Source organism: Hypomesus transpacificus, chromosome 1, assembly GCF_021917145.1.
Source record: "Hypomesus transpacificus isolate Combined female chromosome 1, fHypTra1, whole genome shotgun sequence".
Taxonomy (NCBI): Eukaryota; Metazoa; Chordata; class Actinopteri; order Osmeriformes; family Osmeridae; genus Hypomesus; species Hypomesus transpacificus.
This window is the reverse complement of record NC_061060.1, coordinates 1,848,905-1,874,801: the sequence shown is the minus strand read 5'-3', so window position 1 is coordinate 1,874,801 and position 25,897 is coordinate 1,848,905. Positions and strand designations below refer to the sequence as shown.

The window sequence follows — 25,897 nt, the reverse complement described above, 5'->3', positions numbered from 1 at the left end:
GGGGTGGGGGAAGGAGAGGGGGGAAGAGTGATGGGAAGAGGGCAGGAGAGGAGTGGGGGGAGGGGAAGAGAGGGGTGGGGGGAGGTGGGGGGTGGGAGGAGGGGAAGAGAGGGGAGGAGGTGGGGGAGGAGGGGAGTAGAGGGGAGGAGGGGGGAGGAGGGGAGTAGAAGGGAGGAGGGGGGAGGAGGGGAGTAGAAGGGAGCCGACCCACTGCAGAGGAGCATCTCTGGAAGCCCAGCAGGAGAGCAGACGAGGTGGAACCTTCTGGATGATGCACGTGTCTGATAGCTGAGATGATTGGAACACCATTTCAGTCAATGTTAAATAAATAAATATGCACGTGCATGATATAAGTAAATATGGCTATGAATTCAGTCCTGAAATAAATGAGGAAATACAAATGTAAACAAATATAAATGTAGAAATGAGCCAATATAAATCAATAAAGAAAGTGAAAAATGTTTTTGATTCCGCGGTTAATTATGTTCATCACATTCTTTGGGAGCTTCATATGAAGAAGAAAAAACATGTTGTGCGTTTGAAGCCAGTGACGCGCAGAATATCTCAGTCAGATAGTAGAAATATATACACTGCCGGTTTACAGCATGAGATTTAGATTTAAAATCCACTTTTCTGGTCAGATCTGTGTGTACTGAGGCTATAATCACATCTGGATGAAACACCGTGATTATTGAACACAGCAAAATATAACATCTGATACTGAAACTCATAATTGACCAGTCAATGAAGTGACCCTCTGTATTCAACAGCAAACAACTCAACTCAGAGATTCAGAGATCTCTTCAAGAGATCAGGATATGCCAGGATATGTTTCAAACAACCACATCTGTCCTGACTGGGAATGCTGGAGTCACCTGTGTCAGGACATAGAGGGAGACGACCTGGCCGGTCACCTGACCCGGCCAAACACCAGTACCTCAGTGACAATGACAACATTGCTAATGTTCTGTTGATGGCCTCGTAAATGAATATATTTGAGAGAATTTAAGTTTCTGGAAAATAAATCTGAATGCGAGTTGCAAGGCGCACATGTAGTATAGCGCAAGGGTGAAGCACAGAAACACACACACACTCACACACACTGTGCTAGAATGTGGGAATCACTGCCCAGAACATGAAATATTCATCAGTCATAAAACTTTAATTCAATCTCTCTCTCTCTCTCTTCTCTCTCTCTCTCTCTCTCTCTCCCTCTTTCTCTCCGTCTTTCTCTTTCTCTTTCTCTCTTTCTCTCCCTCTCTCTCTCCCCCCCCTCTCTCTTTCCCTCTCTCTCTCCCCCTCTCTCTCCCCCTCTCTCTCCCTCCCTCTCTCCCTCCCTCTCTCCCTCCCTCTCTCTCTCTCTCTCTCTCTCTCTCTCTCTCTCTCTCTCTCTCTCTCTCTCCCTCTCTCTCTCTCCCTCTCTCTCTCTCTCCCCCCCTCTCTCTCTCCCTCTCTCCCCCCTCTCCCTCCCTCTCTCTCCCTCCCTCTCTCTCCCTCTCTCCCTCCCCCTCCCTTCCTCTCTCTCTCCCTCTCTCTCTCTCTTTCTCGCCCTCTCTCTATCACTGTCTCTGGTAAACACTTTTTTTTCAGCTCCTCAAATCATCGCAGTTGGAAACGTCTTTAAAACCTGCCCAAATGCATGAGCAAAAGTACACCCAAGTTGGCAGAATTTAGAAACTGGGAACCATTTTCTAATTTAAAAAAAAATTTTTTTTACGGGTATTAAGGCTGGAAACCTATCCCTGTGGGTTTAAAATAGGCCACATTGGGGAAGTTGGGGAAACCCATATACAGAGAAATGCATGTCCCCCAGATTCTCAGGATTCCTGGACTGGTGAAAACTCCTGAACGCAAAACAGACACCCTCATTATGACCCCACCATCGCAGGCACCGCTATGACTTCACCGCATGGTTAACGTGTGTTAGGATCACAGCTGTTTACAACCATGAGTCTTGTGCGTTTTGTTTTCATATCTACAATAATGATATCTTACTGACAAAAGACTCATTCTGTGAAAAGCATATCTGGATACTAGTTTCATACATTCTCACACTCCCTAGTGTGGAAGAGTGCAATTATTCCTATTTTTTACAGAGAATGAGCAGAGAGAGAGAGTGAGGGAGAGAGAGAGAGAGAGGGAGAGGGAGAGGGAGAGAGACAGAGTGAGGGAGAAAGAGAGAACATTTGAATGAGAGAAAGAGAGAAAGAGCGGTTAGCAAAAAAGGGGGAGAGAGAGACAACACCAGTCACCCTCGTCCGCCCCTGCGCCACGCCTGAATGCTGCCGGCCTGGAGAAGGAGGGTGAGGAGGTTGGGGGGAGAGGAGAGGGATGGTAGGGGGAGGAGGGAAGGGGAGGAGGGGAGCAGGTGGGAGGGGGAGGAGGAGGGAGAGGAGGAGGGAGAAGTGGGGAGGGGAGGAGGAGGGAGAGGAGGGGGTGGAGGGGGAGGAATAGGAGGGGGTGGCAGGGGAGGGATAGGATTAGGAGGAGGAGGGGGAGAGGGGGGTTCACATCCCCTAGAGGCCGGTCCTCCTCCCCTCTTCACCTACATCCATAATTCAGGAGGGGCTGGCCTCATGCCTCTCCCAGCCCACAACACAGCCCTGCGAGCAGGCTACACCACGCAGCCAGGGCCCCCAGGACCCCCACTAGCTCCAGAACTCCCTGGATGCCTCCACCAACATCACACAGCAGCATACTGGAAGTACCATACTGTACATGGGTCTACATGTGACGCGTCTTATCCCTCTGAAGCTACTGTCTACGAGATTGAATACGTAAACTCAGTTGTTGCTTCAGAACAAACTCTTCAGTTTGTAAAAATTAAAAGAAGTGATTTTGTTTTTGGAGGAACCTCAGTTGTTGAACCCAGGTATTGACCGAACACACTGTTCATCACCACAGAAGGTTCCTTGGAGGATGATGCAGTCATCTCACTGTGACATTCAATCCAAACACCATCCACTGTTTCCATTTTGAGGGAATTAATGGGACACACACACACACCTACATACACCCACACACACATGTACAAACAAACACACTCACTAACAAACACACATGTACAAAACACACACACTCCTCAGGAACCCAGCTGAGTTTGTTTAAACAAGCCTTCCACCCCTCTGTGTCTGTGCTGGGAGCGTCTCCCCCCAGGCAGCTGCTCTGGACTGGGCCTGCAGGGTGAGTGTTCTCCCTGGCTCCAGACAGGCCCTGGCCCTGCTTCAGATCTCCTCCAGATTATCGGAGGACACACTGAGAGCAACCGGCCTCTGCCATTATCATTGATTAGGGCACGCCAGGAGTCTAAGATGAATGAGAATTGAGTGTGTGTTCGAGTGTTCGTGTGAGTGTTAGTGTGTATGTTTGCATGTCTGTGCATTTGTGTTTGTGTAAGTGTGCGTGTGTGTTTGCATGTGCGTGTGTGTGTGTGCATGAGTGTGTGTGTGTGTGTGTGTGTGCAGGAGAGGTTAGGGGAATGAAAAAGGACCACATAAACATTTAATACCTTAAGTGAGGCCTTGAAGGGTGGTTCATAGGAGCAGTCTAATGCAAGGCCAGGCTTCCTTTAGCCCTGGCTGATCCATCTCTCCATGTATTATCTATAAAGGGTTAGATTTTTTTTCACGTGCCAATGCGTGTGTGTGCAAGCTGAACTGTGAACTGCACTATGTTTGTGGGCATGTGTGTTTCTGTAGTGCATGAGTGTTTCTGTAGTGCATGTGTGTTTCTGTAGTGCATGTGTGTTTCTGTAGTACATGTGTGTTTCTGTAGTACATTAATGTTTTGCAGTACATTAGTGTTTTTGTAGTACATAAGTGTTTCTGTAATACATGAGTGTTTCTGTAGTACATGTGTGTTTCTGTAGTATGTGAGTGTTTGGACGTTGTTAGTTAATTGCTTTGGTTTGTGCATGAGAACCTAAATGATCCCATTTCATTGTGTCTAAGCATGCGCATGTGTTTACCCTTGAGTGTGTGCAGTTGGGTTTGTATTTTTGCAGACAGTGTGTATTTTCCAGGTGGAATTTGTTTATACCTTCCAATGTAGAGATTTATTATTGATAACATTGAGGAATCTTTCTGAATCTTTCTCTCTCTCTCAATCGCTCTCTCTCTCTCTTTCCCCCTTTCTTTCAACCTCCCTCCTCTCTTCCCCTGTCTTTCCCTCTCTGTCTCATTTTTCTGTCAACCTTTCCCTCTCTCTTCTTACTCTGTAACTTTCTCACTCTCTCTTTCCTTCTCTCAACATCTCTCCCTCCCTTTGTGTCTCTCCACCCCAAGCTCTCTCTCCCTCCTTCTCTCTCCTTCCTGTCTCTCTCTGTGTATCTCTCTCCTTCCCTCCCTCTCCTTCCCTCTCTCTCTCCTTCTATCTCTCTCTCTCTCCTTCCTGTCTCTCTCTGTCTCTGTCTCTCTCTCTCTCCTTCCTGTCTCTCTCTCGCCCTCTCTCTCCAGATTGTTCCAGAATGTTCGTAGCTCAGCTGTGTGTGTTGCATTTGTCTGCATGCGTTCATGAACTCTACTGTTAGTCACCGCCAGAATGATTTCTCAAATTACATTTATACACAAGAAGAAACCAGACAAAATATGTTACTGTAATAGACAGAAAGAATATTTAGGTGCACAACTGTTGTTTGTATGTCGATTCAATTTAATATTCAGTTTTGGCAAGTTAAATGCGCTGTAGCTTATTCCATCATGATTTTCCTATTCTTCCACCTGAACCAAACAATGTACACAACACTACACACAGGCATGTACACACATGCACAGCCCTGGTGTGTGAGTAGCCACACACACACACACAGACACGCAGGCACACACACACACCCACACACACGCAGCCGCGGTGTGTGTGTGGTGGAGGAGGCTGAGTAGAGAGCAGCAGGCTGGAGGAGGTGGAGGAGGGGCTGGGAGGGGCTGCCTGCAGGAATCTATTGTTTCCCAAACTGGGAAGAGGAAACTGGGTTTGTTTTCATCTGGGGCAGAAAGTAGTGAGAAAGCAGGGAGATAAGAGACATGCCCATCCTACAGGACAGCTGGTGCCCTCGGATAGGTGTCCCCCTTTCCTGTCGCCCGCATTCGGTAGTTCCCACCCTGAACCTGGCAACCAGGAAACCCCCTGTGTGAGCCGCACCCCAACCTGACGGCCAGAGACATCAGTCTGACACACGGAGACATGTCAGAGGTCTCACACACAGTCACATTGAAAACTACTGTCCTCTCTCTCTCATCTTGCTCTCTCTTTTCTCGCTCTCTGTCACTCTATTTCTCTCCTGTTCTCTCTCAGTCTTTTTCTCTCTCTGTTTCTTTCTTCCTGTCTCTCTCTCCCTCTCTGTTTGTCCAACTCGTCGCCGTGGTTCCCAGACTTGCCCGCTTGTCAATCAAGAGAGGTGGTGTGTCCTGCGCAGAGCAGGACAAGGCTGCTTCATCCCTCCTGTCAATCATCCCCACGACCCCCTCCACCCCTCCACCTCTCTCCACCCTCTCCTCCCCTCGCTCACCATGCCCAACCCCCCCCCCCCATCTCTCCCCAGCCCCTCCTCGTCTCGCTCTCCATCCCCCTCCACGCTCCCATCCCCCCAGCTTTCACTTGCTGCATCTCCCCATCCAGCTCTCCTCACCTGTCACCCCCCACACACAAATAGGAGCAACTGCTTTCCCCACATCCACCTTCCTAATAACCAGCCAGAGCCTTCCTTATCATCTGCCCATCACACACACACACACACGCACAGTATGTATTTCACACTGATAAGCGTCAAATCCCAACACCATTCTCTCTACAGGCCCCTCCCCTTCTCATCGTCCAGTAACACCCAGAGCTGTAGCATTGCCCAGTAACACCCAGTGACACCATGTAACCTGTAACATCCGGTAACACACATTAACACCCAGTAACACACAGTAACACCCAGTAACATCCAGTTACACTATGCACAGTAGGTTACAGCCAGTAACACCCCGAACACTATATAACAGCCGGTCACATCCAGTCACACCATGTAACAGCCTGTAACACCCAGTAACAACCTGTAACATCCAGTCAAATCAAATCTAAACAGCTCGGTCCCTGTGTCTGTTACTCAGTAATGATCACCGCGCTTCGCCTCTCAACCCGGCTTCGTAGACAACACCCACAACTGACTGCACATTCCCTATTATACAATATTAAAATTATACATCAATAAAGTATTAATTTAGCCAAATCAAAAGCACCTTTCAGTACAGGGGGATTTGAACCTGCGCACTCATCTGCAAGCAAGTGCTATAACCACCAAGCTAATACCGTTCACCTGTTTTGACTTTCCTATAACGCGTTAATATTGTAGAAATACATTCATACATTACAGTTAGAGTCACTACTTCATAGGAAGGTCCTCTAAAGGAGAGTTTGTCAAAGAAAATTCATTCTTTTTTTATGTTTGAGCTCCTTAAATAAAAAATGTAGATTCTTGATCCAGATCGAATGTGTGCCTCTTTTTAAAGGATTGCTCTTGGATTGCATCATGTGTTGACTTTCATCACATTCTTTATATATTGCGAGGGTTTGAATACATTGGGGGAGTTTGAAAAGCACCAACATATTACCCTGTGGAAGCGGCTTGTGGTTTCAAATAACGTAACTCCCTTAATTTACCTTTGAATTCATTCAAAAGGGCATTTCTAAAAAGAACAAACTAATTATGAACTGATTTGAACACACAGAAATAGATAAAAATGACAGATTGTTGTATGACCAGATTAATGGTTATTAATGTGTTATTCTTCTCTGAGTTGAATTATCATGATTGTCCCTACATCTGCTCTGATAATTAAGCAGTCGCCATAACAACCTCGTCATTAGTTAGTATATACTGTACAAGGAGGCGGAGAGAGACACATTCTTTCTGGGTAGAAGCAAGCAGAGCGAGCGAGCGAGAGAGAGAGAGAGAGGGTGTGGGATATGGGGGGAAAGCAAGAGAAAGAATGAGAGACAGAGTGGAAGAAAGGGTGAGTGAGGGAGAGGAGAAGAGAGAGGTGGGAGAAAAATTGAGATGTTGGCAAGATGCACAAAAGGAAAAATATAAGTGATGGTGTGTGAAATACAGAGAGGAAGCACTCACATAATCATAAGATATTACGACCATATTTATGGTCATAAGACAGCTTTATATTAAGTGAATCCTGAAAGCATTTTCTTATTCGTTGTAGAAATATAATAAATGCCACTTTGAGCTGTGGATTAAAAACTCAACAGACAACAACAACAGCAACCTATATTTCAATTGAAAGAACGAGGTGAATCAGTAGGGAATGGAGTCTCTATCACAGTATCATTTTAGATTTAGATTCAATCGCTCGGTTGTTTGTTGCTATGTGACAGCGAACACAATTGAAGCCCGGGAGAGAATGAACTGGAACCAAATGCGTTCCTGAACAAATACAGTCGAATCAAGAGATGTTTTGTCTAAAAGCTTGCAGTGTTCTTCTTCCTCATACCTTAGGCCGTGATAACTGTAATTACAGCACGGAAAAACAGGAGCACTCTGTCACTATTGAGGGAACTTCAGACTTGGATTCTCCACTAAAGGGCCAGTCAAAACGTCAACCACACTCCTTTACAGTAGCTGCACCAGATCATTGTTGGATGAATTTCATGAAATGTTATTACATATTATTACTGTTGTTAACATGTTAATAACATGTCTTCAGAGCGTTCACTATGCATCACAAAAACACTTAGCGCGTCAGACAATGTAAGCCTTAAAGCTGCACTAGGTGATATTAAATAAAATAAAGTAAAACATTTTAAACGGCGCACCAATATTTATGAACTTGAATAATCTGAATTTCCACGCTTTCTTCCAGCTGAGTTTGATTGACAGTGGTTTCTAAATGTAAACTAAGAAGAAAAAAGTCCTCCTTAAGGAAGGCGATGGGCTGGAACAGGGTTGCTGGAACATAATTGGTTAGAAAGTAGCGGGCCCCTTCAAAAATTTGAAATTAACATTCCACTGGTACAGGACTGTTTGTGTTTGCTAAACAAACTCTCAAAGGACCTCATTATATTCACAAAGTTTTAATAAGGGACAAAAGTTTTTTAAACTGAAAAAATCTATTGTACCTTTAAATCAACATAATATTTCTAAACTACAGTTAACATAAATGTATTCAAAAGTTGTATTTTGAATGGTTCTACAGTTTACACAACCCTTTGTGTAGTTCCAGGCAGTAAAAGAAGAAGAGAAGGACTATTTCAAGTTTCACACCTTTTGACTGACAGTGGCTAATATGTCATCCATCTTCTGTACCTGGTGATACAGACATCTGCGCATATATATTCGTAAGAATAGTCCATGGATACCGTGAGTGAGGTTTATCTGTGTGTGTTTGTGATTGTAATTAAGTGGGTTTGTGTGTGATTGTAATTATGTGTGTGTGTGTCAAAACACCTAAAACTAGAATGCTTCTGACTGGCGGTGAGTCATCATCGCCATAGCGTTAAGCTGTCCGTTCCCAGGGGAACAGGGTTCCCATCCCAACACCAGGGGGGATTTTTATTTTTACATTTGAAAAGAAAGGGTCCACAAACAAGCCTCCTCTATTCCTCCTCTCCATCTCTGGGCTGAGTCACAAACCCTCTTTCTGTCTCCCCTCTCTGTCTTTCTCTCTCTCTCCCCTGTCTTTCTCTCCCTCTCTCATGCTCTCTCTCCCTTGCTTTCCTTTTCCCTCTCGGTCTCTTTTTGTATATTTCCGTCTCTCTGTATCTCTCTCTCCCTCGCTCTCCCTCTCTGTATCTCTCTCCCTCTCTCTGTATCTCTCTTTCTCACTGTATCTCTTTCCTTCTCATTCTCTCTCCCTCTCCCACTCTCTCTGTACACACCAAGATTAATTCTCAGCCTACAATATACGTTCCCCTATCTTTGTCTGTCTGATATTCAAAGTGCAGCCCGTATCAAACAGTGAGCACTGTGTGGATGTGATGAAAGGACAACACCGCTAACATACTATCTACCACCTTCCTACCTATAGAATACAAGACGGCTATTTGTCAGGGAACCTCATGTGTCAATGCAAACAAGGTCTTCGTCCAGATCTACCGGTGACAGAGAGAGTTTAAAAAAAAAAGTTTCTGTTCTCAATGCATTGCCCACTTTAAACTGTCATGTACTGCATCTCCAGAAGGAATATATTACCCTTCTCAATGTAGTTATGCTAGCCTTTTCAGCTTAACTCGTAAAATGCTAGCCTGTCCCGTGAGGTGACCCTTCCTGAGATGAGGGCTGTCTGGAAGGGGGCTGTGGGGAAGGGGGCTGTGAGGAAGGGGGCTGTGAGGAAGGGGGCTGTGAGGAAGGGGGCTGTGAGGAAGGGGGCCGTGAGGAAGGGGGCCGTGAGGAAGGGGGCTGTCAGGAAGGGGGCTGTGAGGAAGGGGGCTGTGAGGAAGGGGGCTGTGAGGAAGGGGGCTGTGGGGAAGGGGGCCGTGAGGAAGGGGGCCGTGAGGAAGGGGGCCGTCAGGAAGGGGGCTGTGAGGAAGGGGGCCGTGAGGAAGGGGGCCGTGAGGAAGGGGGCCGTGAGGAAGGGGGCCGTGAGGAAGGGGGCCGTGAGGAAGGGGGCTGTCTGAGCAGGAAGCAGGAAGCAGGTTGAGACGGTCTTACTGTATCTCTTTGGCCCATCCTCCAGACAGAAGGACAGCGTGAGGGTGGCGTCCTCCTCAAAGAACTCGGTGGCGAAGGCGTCCCACCAAAGGCTGTCACTCTCCTGCAAAGGGGGGGAGAAGAAGAACGGGTCGTTTCAGCGTGGTGACGTCAGAGGATGAGGCCTGGCATGCTGTGGACCACCTGTACACACATCACAGGCTAGGCCAGGGGTTCCCCAACCCTGGTCCTCAGGGGACACCTGTCCTGCATGTTTGAGATGTTTCTCTGCTCCAACACACCTGATTCAAATGACTGGTCATAAGCAGGCTTCTGCAGAGCTGGATAAAGACCCGTTCATTTGAATCAGCTGTTTTGGAGAAGGGAAACATGAAAACCATCCAGGACAGGTGTTCTCTGAGGACCAGGGTTGGGAACCACTGGGCTAGGCTACATTAGTTATTAAAGCAAGGGTTTCTTTTTGTATGGCAACATTACGATACCGTGGAGACTGGATAACCTTTTACGATTAGGTTACCTTGACTACCATGTGACTACATAGCAACACTTTACATTTAGGTTTCGTTGACTACCATGTAACTGCATAGCTATGGTAACAACACAGTTACACTTTACATTAATGTTACATTAACTACAATGCAAATACATTGCAGTACCCAGGCCACATTGAACAACATTGTAGTTCCAGTGAATAGAAGGTTTATTTTAGTCTGGCAACATCAGAGATAGAGACCAGGATTGGAGTTCAAGAACTTGTCTTATATAAACCATGACGACATTGATACTCAGACAAGACAAAACATTTACAAACACTTTTAAATGAATTCCATTATGAGTAAGAAGTCTAACCGACATTTAAAGAGCGATAATACTCCCTGCCCTCTATTTTCTCCCTCAACAAAATCCTCCCAAAATGTGAAACAGATGTCAGTACTAAGGCCTGTCGGCAAAAAAAGAAAAGAAAAAAATCAAAACTCCAAAGCAAACCAATCATCATAACTAAACTATTAAGGTATCTTTTCATCTTTTCAGACAAACCGACAATTTACATCAGCACACCAGAAATCACTTACGCTAACTAGCAAACACAGTGCCTTTCACCCGCCTCACCAAACAGACAAAGCATTAATCTACCTCACCAAACACACAATGCCGAATTAATGTTCCTTCCTTTTCAGGAATGACAGTGATCGCCCCCGACATGTTTTGACAGATCGTCGCTCTCATTGGTCGCTGGTTAAGAGATCGCTAGTACCTCCCAGGTGTTGACAATTAGCGCTGTCAACATCGCACAGCGTCAAGTCCAATAAACTGATGACCTGGACCTGGTTCAACAGGTCTCATATCTCTGGGCGCCCTCTCTGAGGAAGGAGGCCGGCAGGGAGCAGCGCTTTGTTTAGGAGACCAATCAATAGGTGATTATGGGCAGGAGAGAGCATCCGCTGGTCAACCAGCAACTTCCCAGAGTTCAGGTCACGGCTTCTTGCGGCGTGAAAGCGCTTCAGAAAAATCATCGGTTCACCCGTACGTTTTTCTGTTTGCTCAGAGTAGTTCTACTACAATCTGCTTTATTCACCATGTACGTTCACACAAACAAGGAATTTTCAGTGGCAGGAAGGTGCATACAATAAACATACGAATCTTAATACTGGAACAGTACTTCTATGAGAGCAGTACCTTTATTGCAGCAATGTTTTCTACAGCAATACTGATTTTCTACAGGGCATGCTTAAAATCAAATCTGCAGTTCCCAGCCAACATTTGTTGTTGCAACTGATGTCTTTTTCAGAATGAATGCAACATTACACAGAAGCCAGCATTTGGTTACAATCTGGAGAGTTTAGATACCGGCACGAAGCTCAGCAGTGAGGCTCCACAGCAGAGAGCAGAGAGCCAGGCAGCTGGTGCTGGGGGGCCCAGGGGCCAGGGGGGGAGTAGGGGAGTTAGGGGGAGGTGGAGGATGTTAGGGGGAGGTGGAGGAGGTTAGGGGAAGGTGGAGGAGGTTTGGGGGAGGTGGAGGGGAGTTAGGGAGAGGTGGAGGGGGAGTTAGGGGGAGGGGGAGTTAGGGGGAGGTGGAGGATGTTAGGGGGAGTTAGGGGGGAGGTGGAGGGGAAGTTAGGGGGAGGTGGAGGAGGTAGAGTTAGGGGGAGGTGGAGGGGAAGTTAGGGGGAGGTGGAGGAGGTAGAGTTAGGGGGAGGTGGAGGGGAAGTTAGGGGGAGGTGGAGGGGAAGTTAGGGGGGAGGTGGAGGGGAAGTTAGGGGGAGGTGGAGGGGAAGTTAGGGGGAGGTGGAGGGGAAGTTAGGGGGAGGTGGAGGGGAAGTTAGGGGGAGGTGGAGGGGAAGTTAGGGGGAGGTGGCAGGCCGTTTCTGGGGCATTGGTGCCCAGCACACAGCAGGAATCCCCCAGCGGATAATCAACAACAGCAGTCACACACGCCACTGACGGGTTCTGCAATGACACTGAGCTGGATGAGTGTATGTGTGTGAGAGAGACAGAGAGAGAGAGAGAGAGAGAGAGAGAGAGAGAGAGACAGAGAGAGAGGGACAGAGAGAGAGTATGAGACAGAGAGAGAGAGAGAGACAGAGAGAGTATGAAACAGAGAGAGACAGAGAGAGTATGAGACAGAGAGAGAGAGAGACAGAGACAGAGAGAGAGACAGAGAGAGATAGAGAGAATGAGACAGAGAGAGAGAGAGAGAGAGAGAGAGAGAATGAGACAGAGAGAGAGACAGAGAGAGAGAGTACGTACATAGTAACATGTACAGCCTACATGTATATAAGCGTCTAATTCTGTTTCTGCGTGTGCGTGCTTGTCCGTCTCCCTCCGTGTGTGTCTGTGTGTGTCTGTGCGTGTGTGATTCAGATTTGTCACACTCAGCAGGATGAATGACCCCGGCAGATAATCCCGCATCGCAAGGGGCTCCTGGGAGCGACAGTGAAACTGAGGGTCAACAAGGCCCTCTCACCCGCTCCCTCCTCCCCGCCCCTCAGCCCTCAGCCCACCACAAGCATCCCCATTCAATAACGCTTCCCCCGTGGAGCCTGGTTTAAACTACTGTATATCACAACGCACATGCTTGTTAGCGTCACCACCACAACTTTGTTTGTTGCGCTGCGGCGCCGCATGCTTGGTTACCGTTGTGCGGTTTTGCCGGTTGCCGGTTATGTGTTCTATGTCATTTGTGCTGTTTGGTATGTGATGAATCGTGAATCCTTTCCTCGTGCAGTTTGTGTTTTGTTTGTGTTTGTTCTACATGTTTTGGTTCTTATTTTAATATTGTACTTAGGAGAAGGCTTGTCACTTCCTTAGTCCTTCTTGCCAGTGAGAATATGAGTAATTAAATTAAAGGTTAAACAGGGCCAATATCATTCTTTATCTGGTAGAGAAATGATAATGAAATCAAAGCCCTCTCGGTAATGTTGAGCGGTATCCAGATGCTTCCCTCAGCGGTATGTGAACAGAGGCAACAAGGTCTTAAACTTGTACAAGCCTGGAAACAACAAAGGCCGTTTTCAACCACAAAAGAACTGCTTACGTTCGGCCTTATCCTTTGCGTTGAGTCGAAATAACAGTGTGTCTATAGCCATGTTTCGATGTCAGACGAATAACCTTTTCCAAGACTTAAACAACAGGTGAGGGGATTTTGTTAAATGTCAGTTGTCGTTTTTGATTCAAACTTCCTGGATTTGTTATAGTGGCATCCTCCTTAAGGCCTAGGAGAGGAATTCCTCTCGCTAGGCCAAAACAGAACGGTGTTCTATGTTGAAGTGTCAGTTTCAACTCAATATGCTCCATTCATCTAGTCCATTGACATTTCACTCTGGCATTCAACCATACAAACAAGGGGCTCTGTTTCTGAAAGAGCAAAGTTGACAGAGTAAGAACTGAAACAGTGCTCTGTCTATCTGTGGTTCCTCAGCCTCGCGAGAAGGGCCTGTACCGAACTCCTGATGTCTCCTGTTCAGGCTGTTTGGTGTGTGTGTGTGTGTGTGTGTGTCGGTGAGACACACTAAAACTGTAACAAAGCACACATCATTCAGTTCTGCTTATAGTTTAATGTAGGCTGTTCCATTTATACCCACACACCCACTGATGAATATCTGCATAGCTATTATATATTTTATTTTTATTTTAAAAGTACAAATCAAAAGTTCGGTATGGAACCATCTTTTCATACAAAATAATTTTCTTCCTCGAAATCTGTCATCCCCTTTCTTCCGTTCCCTCCTGCTCCAGCATGCATCGCTGGACAGTAACCATGGCTTCATCTTCGCTATAGTGACTTCCTGGCGGTACAACGCTGTCCTCGTCCGCTGCGCGCTGTTTGTTGACAGACACTACAAATCAGCTGCAACGCACGGGGGACCTCAGGTGAACCGACATGACGGGCCGTGACGCCCGCCGACCGATAAAGCCATATTGATTTGAACAGATCGTCTCCGTATAAAGGGATTTATCAATGTGTCAATGGGCTCGTCGCAGCTCGCGCGCCTGCTCTCTGCAGCGCGGGCTGGGACAAACAGGATGGATTTATGTGAAATCCACAGGATTAGAGGGCCACCAAGCGAAGGATTGCGAGTAAATAACAACAGGCCCGGGGTTAGCAATGCACACACATGCACATGGATGCACCCCACCCCTAGCCTCAGCACAGGAGTGAACATTCACACAGTAATCCTGTACAAGTATATAAGCTACACAAGCATAGAACAAGCACACACCACAAGTGGCCACATTCAAGATACATACACGCACACACACAACACTTTTGATCTTGGCAAACACTCAATAAACCACAATGTCAATACCTTCATCTTGACAGAGTTCCCAGCTTACTCTAGTTAGCCTAAACTGTATTTTTCCGATGCTGATCCATTGTGAGAGAGTGGCCTTCAGGACAGAAGGGGTCTGCAGCCGAACCTTGAATGTTTGAAATCCTGTCCACTGCCTGAATGTTTGACTCACAAATGAATATAAGCTTCTATAAATACGTTCTGGGTTCGTGAAATACAGTAGACTAGATAGACTAGGCAGTTCAATGGACATTTCTGACATTAAATAAAAATAATAATTTAGTTTTTGAAGCAACAACAACAACAAAAAATCTAGATAGCACAAGGCAATAAACATGTTGTATCACTAATATAAACTCAATTCAGCCTGTCGATTTGATGGTTGTATGTTAACGTATCTGTTTCCTCCTTTGAATTAGTTTTCTGAGATGCAAGGCAAACACGAGAGGTCCGCCCCATTAGGACTAACAGCCACGCATTATGCAAATGAGGAGAGGAAAACCAGTGTCCTTGAGAAAACGCTCCATGTTTAAGCACACAACATCCTCAACTCACTCTCCTCCCAGACAACAAACCAGTACGCTCTAATTAGACCAATGAACACACAGCTGGTTGTCTCCATCTCAACACGGCCTGAACTCAGACAGTTTAGTGGTGAGACACATCAGCACTCATCATCAGCTGTTCTGGAATCAGTGCATATTGTTCTGTGTGAGTAGATGTTAGTCTAGTTGGACCAATTCAGTTCTTCATCCTCCTGTGTGTTTCTGACAGTTGATTGAAAGAGCCGTCAATGGCCACGCAGCTGAGGGAGAGTGAGTACGAGTATGAATGGGAGAGAGGGTACAGGTGGTTGTGCATCGGCGTGTGTGTGTGTGTTGGGTGTGAAGAAGACCTTTAACAAGGTGAATCCTTGAACCACATTAATACATGTTAGCTGGCCAGGCCTCATTTAGCACATGACTCAGTCTCTGAACATTTACATGATACCTTCCTGATACCGTGTCTATTGTACACAAACTTCTCAGTTTGTGCTCAGTGGTAAGACCACGAGATCACAGGTTCAAATCCCGTTTTGGTAGAAGCTCCTGCTAAGTGACAACATTGACACTACAATATCAAGACCAAAACAATCAAATACTGCACTGGAGAGATGGGTATATCTCTGCTATGGGTTTAGCTCTCTATCCTGCAGACCACAAGATCCCAGGTTCAAATCCCCCTTGTACTTCTGCTGATTCACTCATTACTAATACTACATCAATCAAGACCAAAACAATCAAATACGGCCGACTACAATAAACAACAGGAAGTAGATGGGCTCGGGCCTTATCTGTTATCTGTTATCAACACTGCAGCCTGGAAGGAACCAAGTCACAGGAAAAAGGTGGGACCATTGTCCAAGCTTCCTGCTGGGCTGAGCGCTACCTCTCTGTTTACACACGCGCTTTTTCTTGGTCTAGTCGACAGTTATCTGGAAACATCCTTTCACCACCACCTGATACCAGGGCAACCCTCCGTTCAGGATAACGGTCACCACTTCAATAAATATTATTGATCGTTCACAAGACTGCCTCCCAATTACAGATTATTGGAGATGGTCCAAAGCAGCCAGTGAATGGAAGTTCATGGTGTAATGGATTTGTCATTATGTTTCGATGACAACGTGACCTGCCCTCGAGTGACAGGTCAAAACGTCTCATCTCAGGGCACATGGAGAACGCAATTTATGCAAGCGTTGGCATGGATATCCACCAGCATTCCTAACGTGTGGTTATTAGGGGTGTAACATTATATTGTGGAACAATATATCGCAATACAAAGATTTAACAATATATATCGTAGAGTTAAGACAATATTTTTACAATATGACGTCCCTATTGGTTGAGCTACCAGCACGCGACCTCCTCTGCACCTGCGTCATGCGTGCATTCATTGCAGTCACAGAAATCGTTTGAACTGAGTTTACTAAATTGTATGTAGAACAAAGAAAATTATTGAAAACGTTTAATGTTTTGGAAATAAATCTGTTAATTGAATTTCGATTTCATAAAAAAATATACATATATCGTGATACGTATTGTATCGTACATCCAGTATCGTGATACGTATTGTATCGTAAACCCAGTATCGTGATACGTATTGTATCGTAAACCCAGTATCGTGATACGTACTGTATCGTAAACCCAGTATCGTGATACGTATTGTATCGTAAACCCAGTATCGTGATACGTATTGTATCGTACATCCAGTATCGTGATACGTATTGTATCGTAAACCCAGTATCGTGATACGTATTGTATAGTGAGCTGAGTGTATCGTTACCTAGTTGTTATCCTCCAAATCAATGGATGAAAGAACAGGAATGGACTACATGAAACTGTTAAATAATCTACCTGATGGTGTGTTTCTGATAACATTGTTAGTATCTAAATCAGGCATCAACATAGATCCTATAGATGCATCCCATGTGTAGAGGTGAGCAGAGAGAGTTCACAGAAAGGGCACCCCGGTATTTCCTCAAGCCATAAACCAATCATCTACCAATCAATGTTAAGTGGATCCACATACTGATTGTTAGTTAATCAATGGAAAGTTTAGGACTGATTTTAAGAACCAATTTAAACCAATCAGGAGCCAGAGCTTTACTTCCCACTGTCGCGTGGACGGTTCTTTAACCTTACATAAGCGTTTCCAAACTCAACCCATCAGATATTACAGCAGGTATTAATCTGCGTTTTCCATTAAAATGCTTCTCTATTTTGCTCAATCCTCATCTTTTTCTCTCTCTCCCTCCGTCTCCCTCTATTCCTCCCGCTCTCTCTCCCTTTCTCTCCCTCTCTCTCTTTCTCTCTCCCTCTCTCCCTTTTTCTCTCTCTCCCTTTTTCTCTCTCTCTCTCCCTCTCACTCCCTCTCTCTCTTTTTCTCTCTCTCCCTTTTTCTCTCTCTCTCTCTCTCTCTCTCTCTCTCTCTCTCTCTCTCTCACTCCCTCTCTCTCTCCTTCTCTCTCTCTCCCTCTCACTCCCTCTCTCTCTCCTTCTCTCTCTCTCCCTCTCACTCCCTCTCTCTCTCCCTCTCACTCCCTCTCTCTCTCCCTCTCTCTCCCGGCTGATAGTTTTGCTTACAGCGTTCCGCTTCATCCCCTGCTCTCCCGCTGCATATTAACGACTTCTATGCTAATGAGCTAACACGGGCTGAGGTCGTTCAAGCCCCTCCTCTGAATATTAAACGGGCGCCTCATTTGCATACGTGTGAGTGTCAGATTCCCCCACAAATCATGGCAGCAGTCTTCATACGGAAGCCAGCGCCCCGAGGGACAGTCCCGAACCAGCGTGGTCACAGTATTGCCACTGCCAGCTCGGTGGTTAGAGCTTTTGATTGCAGTTGAAGAGGTCGCGGATTCGAGTTCCCCCAATGTGCGTCGCTTTGGATAAAAGCCCTAAATTAAGACTTGATCAGTATTACTAGTAGTAGTGTTGGTACCCACACAGTACACAGAAGTGAAGGTCAGAGCTGGTGCTTCTTGGTACTGGTGAAGGTGATAGAAGAGTAACATGGCTCATGTAGGGAGTCAGGTGGCTGAATGGTGAGGGAGTCGGGCTAGTAATCTGAAGGTTGCCAGATCGATTCCCGGCCATGCCAAATGACGTTGTGTCTTTGGGCAAGGCACTTCACTTCACGTTAATATGCAGCCTCTATGTCCCTGTACTTACTGTAAGTCGCTCTGGATAAGAGCGTCTGCTAAATGACTAAATGTAAAATGTAGAAAAGCTGTGTGTCTTGATGGGCCAGGGCCTAGCTGCTAGGCGATCAGCTGGACACATGCTGGATCCATTCTGAAGGTGTATTAGGGTTTCATCTACAGTCGTCGGTTCAAAGGTGATCATGATTGAGGAGTATTTGCCATGAGGTGTAAAAAGAGTGCTATAAACAGAAATGTTCTGTGAAAACGTGTTGTACAGTACAGCTCTTGAGAAGGTAATACTGACAGTGCAAAATCTGAGATCATAGCCAAAGATTATCTAAAGTATTTGACTGGATTTCAGATTTGATCAAATATATCACAATCAATGCCTGAACCACAAACACATTGTCCAGATTTCATCAGAAACGATATTCTGGGCTTATGTCAGCCAAGAGAAGTGTGATAAAACAGTTGGTTGTTTCTGAGGACAAACAGACTTGTATTGAACAGGGCAGGGCTTGCACATCAATGACTCATGCAAGTCATATGGCCTGCCAATGAAATAAACTTAAAGAATGAGTCATTAACTGAATAAGAGCAATTACTGAAGATATTTCATGCTGCTATTATGTATTTTTTCCCACCCAACAACCATATAAACTGACCTCATGTCTCTGGGAAGCAGAACACAAAGCAGGAAACCATCCCTTTTGTTTAGAGCCCTGGGAATGTTGTAAAATATCTATAAAAATCTAGCTCAACATTCGATATCTAAACACCATGCATTTTTTAAAAGATATTCTAAACGTTTTTGTGCTGTACATGAAATAAGTGCATTTTAGAGTCCACGTGAATCGGGGGGGGAACACTTGAAATGAACACTGAATGAGAAAAAAAAACGAGTTCATCGAATGCAGCTCGCTCTATTTTTCAGTTTGTCCAATAATGATCCTGGACGTAACCATCAACAGAGGGTCCCTCGACAGCAACCGCTGGATATAGTCAGAAGAACGGCTCCAGGAGTCAACACTCGCTGTATTTACACTGAACTGACCCTGCAATCATCTACTGATGCCATTACTTCATGAAGAGATTCATGTTGAAGACATAGGAAGGTGTTGTGCCTCGTTCGTACAGTAGGAAGGTCAGCAAAATTACCTTTTGAGAGACCTTCCAGCCAGCCATTCATAGACTGTACTGGTTGTGAAGCAACCTTCAACAAGACACACACAACACAAAACACAGACACACAAATAAGACTTTCTCTGCTTACAAATCACTGAACTGAAGATTTTGTTTCATGATCTGATGTCTCGTACTGGAGCTACAACATCTTCCTTATTCCCACGTTCTAATTTTGCCCCACAATGAATATCTCTCTCTTTTGTGTGTGTACTGTATGTTAGTTACTGCATACATTTGAGTTCTCAGGGTAAAATAATCAGCTGCTGTTTAACTTTATGATATAAGGGAGAGATGAAAGGTTGTGTACAGTTCCATACAGATCGTCCTTAGATTCCACACCTGAATTTAGCAATGTTATAATAGTGGTATTGGTTTGATTATAATGTAATTGAGTGTATATATATATATATTATATGTGTGTGTGTGTGTGTGCGTGTGTGTGTGTGAGTGTGTGTTTATTTGTGCATTTGTGTGTATATGTTTGTGCATGTGTGTGTGTGTGTGTGCTTGGTATCTATCTACGGCAGAGTTCCACTGGGGCTTGGACCACTATGTATGAATAATGCATGTTGTTGGGCCAATGCTTCTCTGCAACGTTGCCTTGGCCCTCTTAAAGTTGCACCAGTCCTGTGTCTGCTGGCCAGGTCTGGACCTACTCTACTCAACTATCCCAGTCAGAAGTCACAGTGTCCTGTGTGTCGTCCTATACAACAGTGACTGTAAGGTATTGTAATAACGAAAATGGGTTAAGCTCTGCTCCTTGATGTAAGTTTGAGAAGGTAACTTGCCTTCCTTGGTATACATGCAGGCCACATAAGTAGCCAACACTATGCACCCATCTTTACTGTACATTGCGTGACTAACTGTACACACACGTCCCTAACCGACGCGACTCTTCGCTGCATTAACCTTTTTACGTTTTGTTTTACAAGTCCAATGCAACTTTTATGCATTACAAACAAGAAGACTATCAGGTTCCTGAACTCCACTCAAGATCATGTGAGTCAATATAGTTTCAAGTCTTCATTTTATACCTTTCAAGCATGCCATACTGTTTTGGTGTTTCGCGATGTGACTCGAATGCTACGAATTAATCTCCATGTAAAAGCCACGAACTACGGAATGTTGAGCACGTGCAAATACATCACATCTGTATTTACAAATTGTCACCATCACCTCGTGATACGACACTGTGCCGCCCGAAACGAGGAACAGTAACACTTTATAGTCCTCCAACCAACACAGATCGAACTCAGATTATCTCATAGATCCTAGATTTGTTGTTCGGGAGACTCTAATGTTATGTAGTATTACTGTTAACTGACCTCTGTGCGCGACTGAAGTCGTTTGTTCATTTCGTAGATCCGGTATTCGGGCTGCACCATGTAGGGCGAATGCCTTCTGTAGAAGGGTCCGAACGGGGACGAGTAGAACGGGTCGTGGGGTGGGTTCGACATGTTGATTCCCTGCTGCGGTTACTGAGCTGCACAGCGCAATTTCAACATCCACGCAAGCAGCGCACATGGAGTGCGACGCTGTCGAAGACCCCGTTGAACCAGCGGCAATCCAAGCTGAGCAGCGCTCTGCACGTTGGGCTGACTAGTTCGCAGCTATAGCGGGGAGGATGGATGATAGGGAGGGAAGGGACTGTGGCTGTGGGAGGGGAGAGGAGGAGGAGGAGGAGGAGGAGGAGGAGGGGGGGAGGGAGTGGGGAGAGGAGAGGATGGGAGGGGGGTGTTTTCTCATTGGACGAGTTTGAGGGCTGTATGGTTTCACTAAGGGTCGTTTCCTGCCTGACATCTCCATCTTTCTTGTGGACCCCCTTTCCTTCGAACAGGTTTGTATTTTTGGGTGATTTATTTTTGACAAAGCTTGCGTTTTAGTAAGTTGTTTGGTCAAAGCGAATAGATACAGATAGCTAGGCTTACAACAAGTTCTTTAAAATCACAACAGCTAAAACCATTTTTTGAGGACAAAAAAACCTTTGTAGACTTGTTAAATAAACCATACAACCAACATAAATACAGAAAACGAGAAGTGCACATCCCCAAATGCATATAGCCTACCAGATCAGGCCAGGCTTCCACACTGTGGGCCATGTAGCCTAGTTCAACTTCAACAGCAGCCCATCGTGAAAGTAGGCTAGCCTGGGTAATCAGATAGGCATAGGCTAATTGAGTTAATAGATAATGCTGATGTTCAACATGGCGTTTTTCTACTGAACTTCGTGTCGAAAAGCAACTTCTGATAAAGATTTGTTTGAAAACTTCTGGTTCTCATCCGTTCAGAAGGCTATTAGACTGGTCTACCGTCTGACTGGTAAACGTAGGCTACACGACAACCAGTAGGCTATACAACATACCCGAATATCACTCTAATTGCTCACGATAGGATTTAATGAACTGTATTTCCAAAATGTCCGACTGTGTGAAGCAGTCTAAATCGAGCCAGATAAAAGTTGTAATCCAAATGCCGCAGGCATCTGTCCTGGTAATTAAAAAAAAGTTTGAAAAATCTATTAATAAACCTTTAATTAAAAACTTATTATATACTTATTATATCTCAAAACCTTTTCCATTGACATTTCTAGCAAGATTTGGTTTCTTGCCCTAAAGCATTTAGGCCTACTGTTCAAATGTGGTTGCATCTTTGAGCTGAACATTCTCAACAGAGTCAGTCGTTTATTTATGTTTTCCTAAATCCTTGAATATGACTGTATATGTGAAAAGGGGAAGATTTCCCAGTGTTGTTTTTAGGGATCGTCTAATTAGGAAGTCGTGATGCAAGAAATATGGAGAAGGGGCGGATATGGAGTGGTGCTTTCGTTAGAAATGCCAAGGTGAGCGAAACAAAACACTTGTGGATGAGAATCGAAATGGGTCAGGGCATGTAGACACTGCTTCTGGTTCCTTCTTGGTGTTACTATGGTAACATACCCTACTGCTCCAAGTGTACCGCGGCAGAAGCTTGCACCTGAGCACGGTTTACCTCGCTACCTCAGAAAAAACGCTTCTTTTTAACACAAGAAGCTTATCGTTCAGTTGTCGCTACATCTTAACTCTTCAGTGTTGTGTATGTTTGTGTCGATGATAATCAGGTGTTCTTGGGAAGTGGGGGCCTAGACCTGTTTTTTGGGAGGGGGCTACTTGCCATTGTCACCAGCCAAGTTGAAAAAGTTTGGATTCGAACAAAAACCTTGATATTGTGTTTGTTTAGTGTTTTGTAGGCTAGGTTACTGTAGGTATCGTTACCAGGGTAGGCCTACATCCAGACTAGCTTTCGTAGGCACCTGGATGAACAATAACATTTCAGTAGGCCAATACTATTGTTTTATTGGAAAAAACGTAGGCTACAAGAACTATGGCAAATTAATGATGTGAATTCAGATTGGTTTTCAATTAATTAACCTATATGAGCGCTGTCACAAAGTCCCTTTAAATCTGTCTTTGTGTTGAAACTAAAACCTGAAGCTAGATGTGTCAACAAAGCAGGGATGGGATCCTATTCTGAGCACACACAAACTGTTTTCCAAATATGGATAAAATATACCCCGGATGGTGAAGCGGATTCTCCTATGGTGGAATCTCATTAGCATCGTAATAGCTTGCAGGTTCATTTGCATTTTGCCGTGAGTGATTTTTCCCCCTCTTCTCCAGCACTGGATGGAATAATAAGGGTAAAAAAAGAAATAAAAAATCTAACTTTGAAGCTCCATATTTTATTTCATTATTTAAGTTAAACAAATTGTAATTGAAAAGCTGTTTTCAATTATGCCATTTCCTCTTACTAGTGACAAATGAGACTTGCAGTCATGTTGAGCAATTATACAAAGACACACAAAACTACAAACTGATATTTGCACTGTGGGAAGATTAATTAGTCCAAACGGAATAACCCCACACGTTCCATTCATTTCAGTTTTTGAAAAAAGTTTCTCAGTTGACTCCAAGGTGTTAGTAAGAGGTAGTAAACAACATTTAGTTCTGAAAGAATGTCAAGAAACACTGTGAAAAACAACCCAAAAGTGTTCATATGCAGGATTGCAACATGAAGTAGTAATTCAAGTTTTATAAATATACACCGTTGGCTGTATGTCTTCTGTCATCTCTTGACTCTTCTTCCTGCCTGTGTATACCTGTGTATACCTGGCGGACATCTCAAACACAATCATATGATGCTGGATTTGTTTGACTAGTCGGCATTCTCTGAAATTGAAAAATGTCTTGTAAATGTTTTTTTTTTTTATAGACCTTCGTTTGTGATTTGTAGCCGAACAGCAGTTCAGCTTGGAAATAGTTAATATTTTCAACCAGCTCTGACACACACACACACACACGCACACACATTCACCCCCCACAAACCCCCTCCACCCTTGATCTCAGGCACACACACAAACGCACACACACACACACAAACCCATAACTCCCTGCTCACTCCCTCTCCACCCCTCCACCCCCTCTCCCACCGCTCTCTCTCTATGCTCTCCCCTACCCCCATCCTTCCTTCTCTCTCCCTAGTCCTCCTCCCCCTCCCCCGCGCTCCCTCTCTCTACCTCCACCACCACACCCTGGCAGCCCTCCTACTCCCTCCCTCACCTCCCCTCCACCTCCTTCTCCATCCTTCACTCCTTCCTCCTCTCTTCTCTCCCTATACTCCCATCCTTCCCCCTCCTTCCTTCTCTCTCTCCCTCTCCCCACCCTTCTCTCCTCTCTCCACCCCTCCTTTCCCCCCTTCTCTCCTCTCTCCACCCCTCCTTTCCCCCCTTCTCTCCTCTCTCCACCCCTCCTTTCCCCCCTTCTCTCCTCTCTCCACCCCTCCTTTCCCCCCTTCCCTCCTCTCTCCACCCCTCCTCCTCCCTCTCCTCCCCCTTCTCCCCCCCCCCTCCCCTCCAGGTCAGTTAATAAACGCGCCTGAGCCTGAGTTGGGCTGTCTGGAGGACATGCAGAGCAATGTCTCCTGGGAATTGTCTCATGCAGAATGCTGCTCCGCTGAGAGAATGGAATTTTACCCTCACTAGACTCCCAGTCGCACCGCTCAGCAGGAAACCTGCAACATACACACACACGCACACACACACACACACACACAGAGACCCACACACACAAACACACACGTACACACACACGCGTACACACAAACTGGATAAATCCGTCCATTTCCCAAAGTATTAAGTGACCAATCTGTCATAACACCACTCTGTGTATCATTAGGAAACCATCGTTAAAGTAATGAAGAGGCAGAACACTTTAGGGGACTGATCGTCTATCCAGACAACTGTGTCCACTTCACCACAGCTAATAGGCAAACACAGATGTGTAAAGTGTGGACAAAAGCTGCATGGTTCTGTGGTTTTACAGAACAGGTTTGAAAACAGGACTCATTACCACGCGTGGATCAAGTCGAATCTTTGAGAAATTCACTTTGCTCCTCAAAATCCCACAGCCCCATCTATTGGTTTCTTCTGTTACAGTTAAGAAGGCTATGGAGAGGAGGGATGGATGGAGGAGGGGAGGAGGAGGGATTGATAGAGATGGGGAGGAGGGAGGAAAGGAGAAAGAAGGGATATGAGGAGGGGAGGATGGAGGGAAAAAATGAAAAAGAAGAGAGGAGGAGAGAGAGGGAGGGAGCATCTGAAACTAGAAGCATCAGTCAAATCACCTTTTCAAGACCTGAGAGATACAGTACATTAACTAACGCTGAACTACAAGCAGCTCCTATCCATACTGTATATATATAACTATATATATATATATATATATATATATGGGAATAACTCTGTCGTAGAACGTTTGACTGTAGATGTAAAGGCTGCAGGTGCAGAGGATGATGATACACGATGGAGAAAGGTTTAAGCTAAACGCTTTATTATTAACATGGAAACATGAAACACTGTTGTCAAATTATCTGTTAGTATTATAAGCATAACTATGCAAGAATATTCCCCCCCCATATAGAATATTTTATTGCTGCTTCCAACAGTGACTGTAATCAACAGAACTGAAACTATTTCACGTCCACATACTAGGTCCCTGTTAAGATTATTGTTAGTCATACTCGTTCACACACACACACATGCATATGCACACACACACACATATGCATATGCACACACCCACACATACATGCTTACACACAAGAACATGACCCCACCCTACCCTACCCCACACACACACGTATGGTACAAGCATACACACATGCTTACACACAAACACACACCAACGGACCCACCCTTTTGAAAGCACACACCAGCACATGACCCCATACACACACACACACATTCAGCAGAATACCACATACTGCATCTTGTAAGCTAGGACAGTTTCTTTCAGTTCGACAAAAACATCCAATTAGTGATCTCACACACAAACCAACATCATCAACCTGTATGACAGGCTCTTTCGAATCCATAATTCTTATGGATTTTTTATTTTTTGTATCCATTACATGCATACAGTTTACGTAATGGATAGTTACATCAATTACTACTACAATCACAAAATCAATGACATCTTTTTTTGTTGCAATTATTAATTGGAAATAGATCTTGCATGGATTGTTTGGCTGTTTGTAAACTAAGGGTAAAAAAATCAACCTTTT

General features: G+C 45.1%; 1 protein-coding gene across 7 annotated transcripts in view; it reads right to left on the bottom strand.

Annotated features, from left to right (window-relative positions):
* Positions 1-20,916, bottom strand: part of ldb2a (LIM domain binding 2a) — a 44,409-nt gene extending 23,493 nt beyond the window's left edge. For all 7 annotated transcript variants that reach the window (XM_047021638.1, XM_047021645.1, XM_047021653.1 and 4 more), the window contains exons 1-2: positions 20,626-20,916; positions 9,638-9,740 (exon numbers count right to left, since the gene is read on the bottom strand). In XM_047021638.1, the coding sequence (XP_046877594.1) occupies positions 9,638-9,740; positions 20,626-20,757 (235 nt within the window). In that variant the 5' untranslated portion in view covers positions 20,758-20,916. The remainder of the gene's footprint in view (positions 1-9,637; positions 9,741-20,625) is intronic.
* Between the last annotated feature and the right edge of the window lie 4,981 nt (positions 20,917-25,897).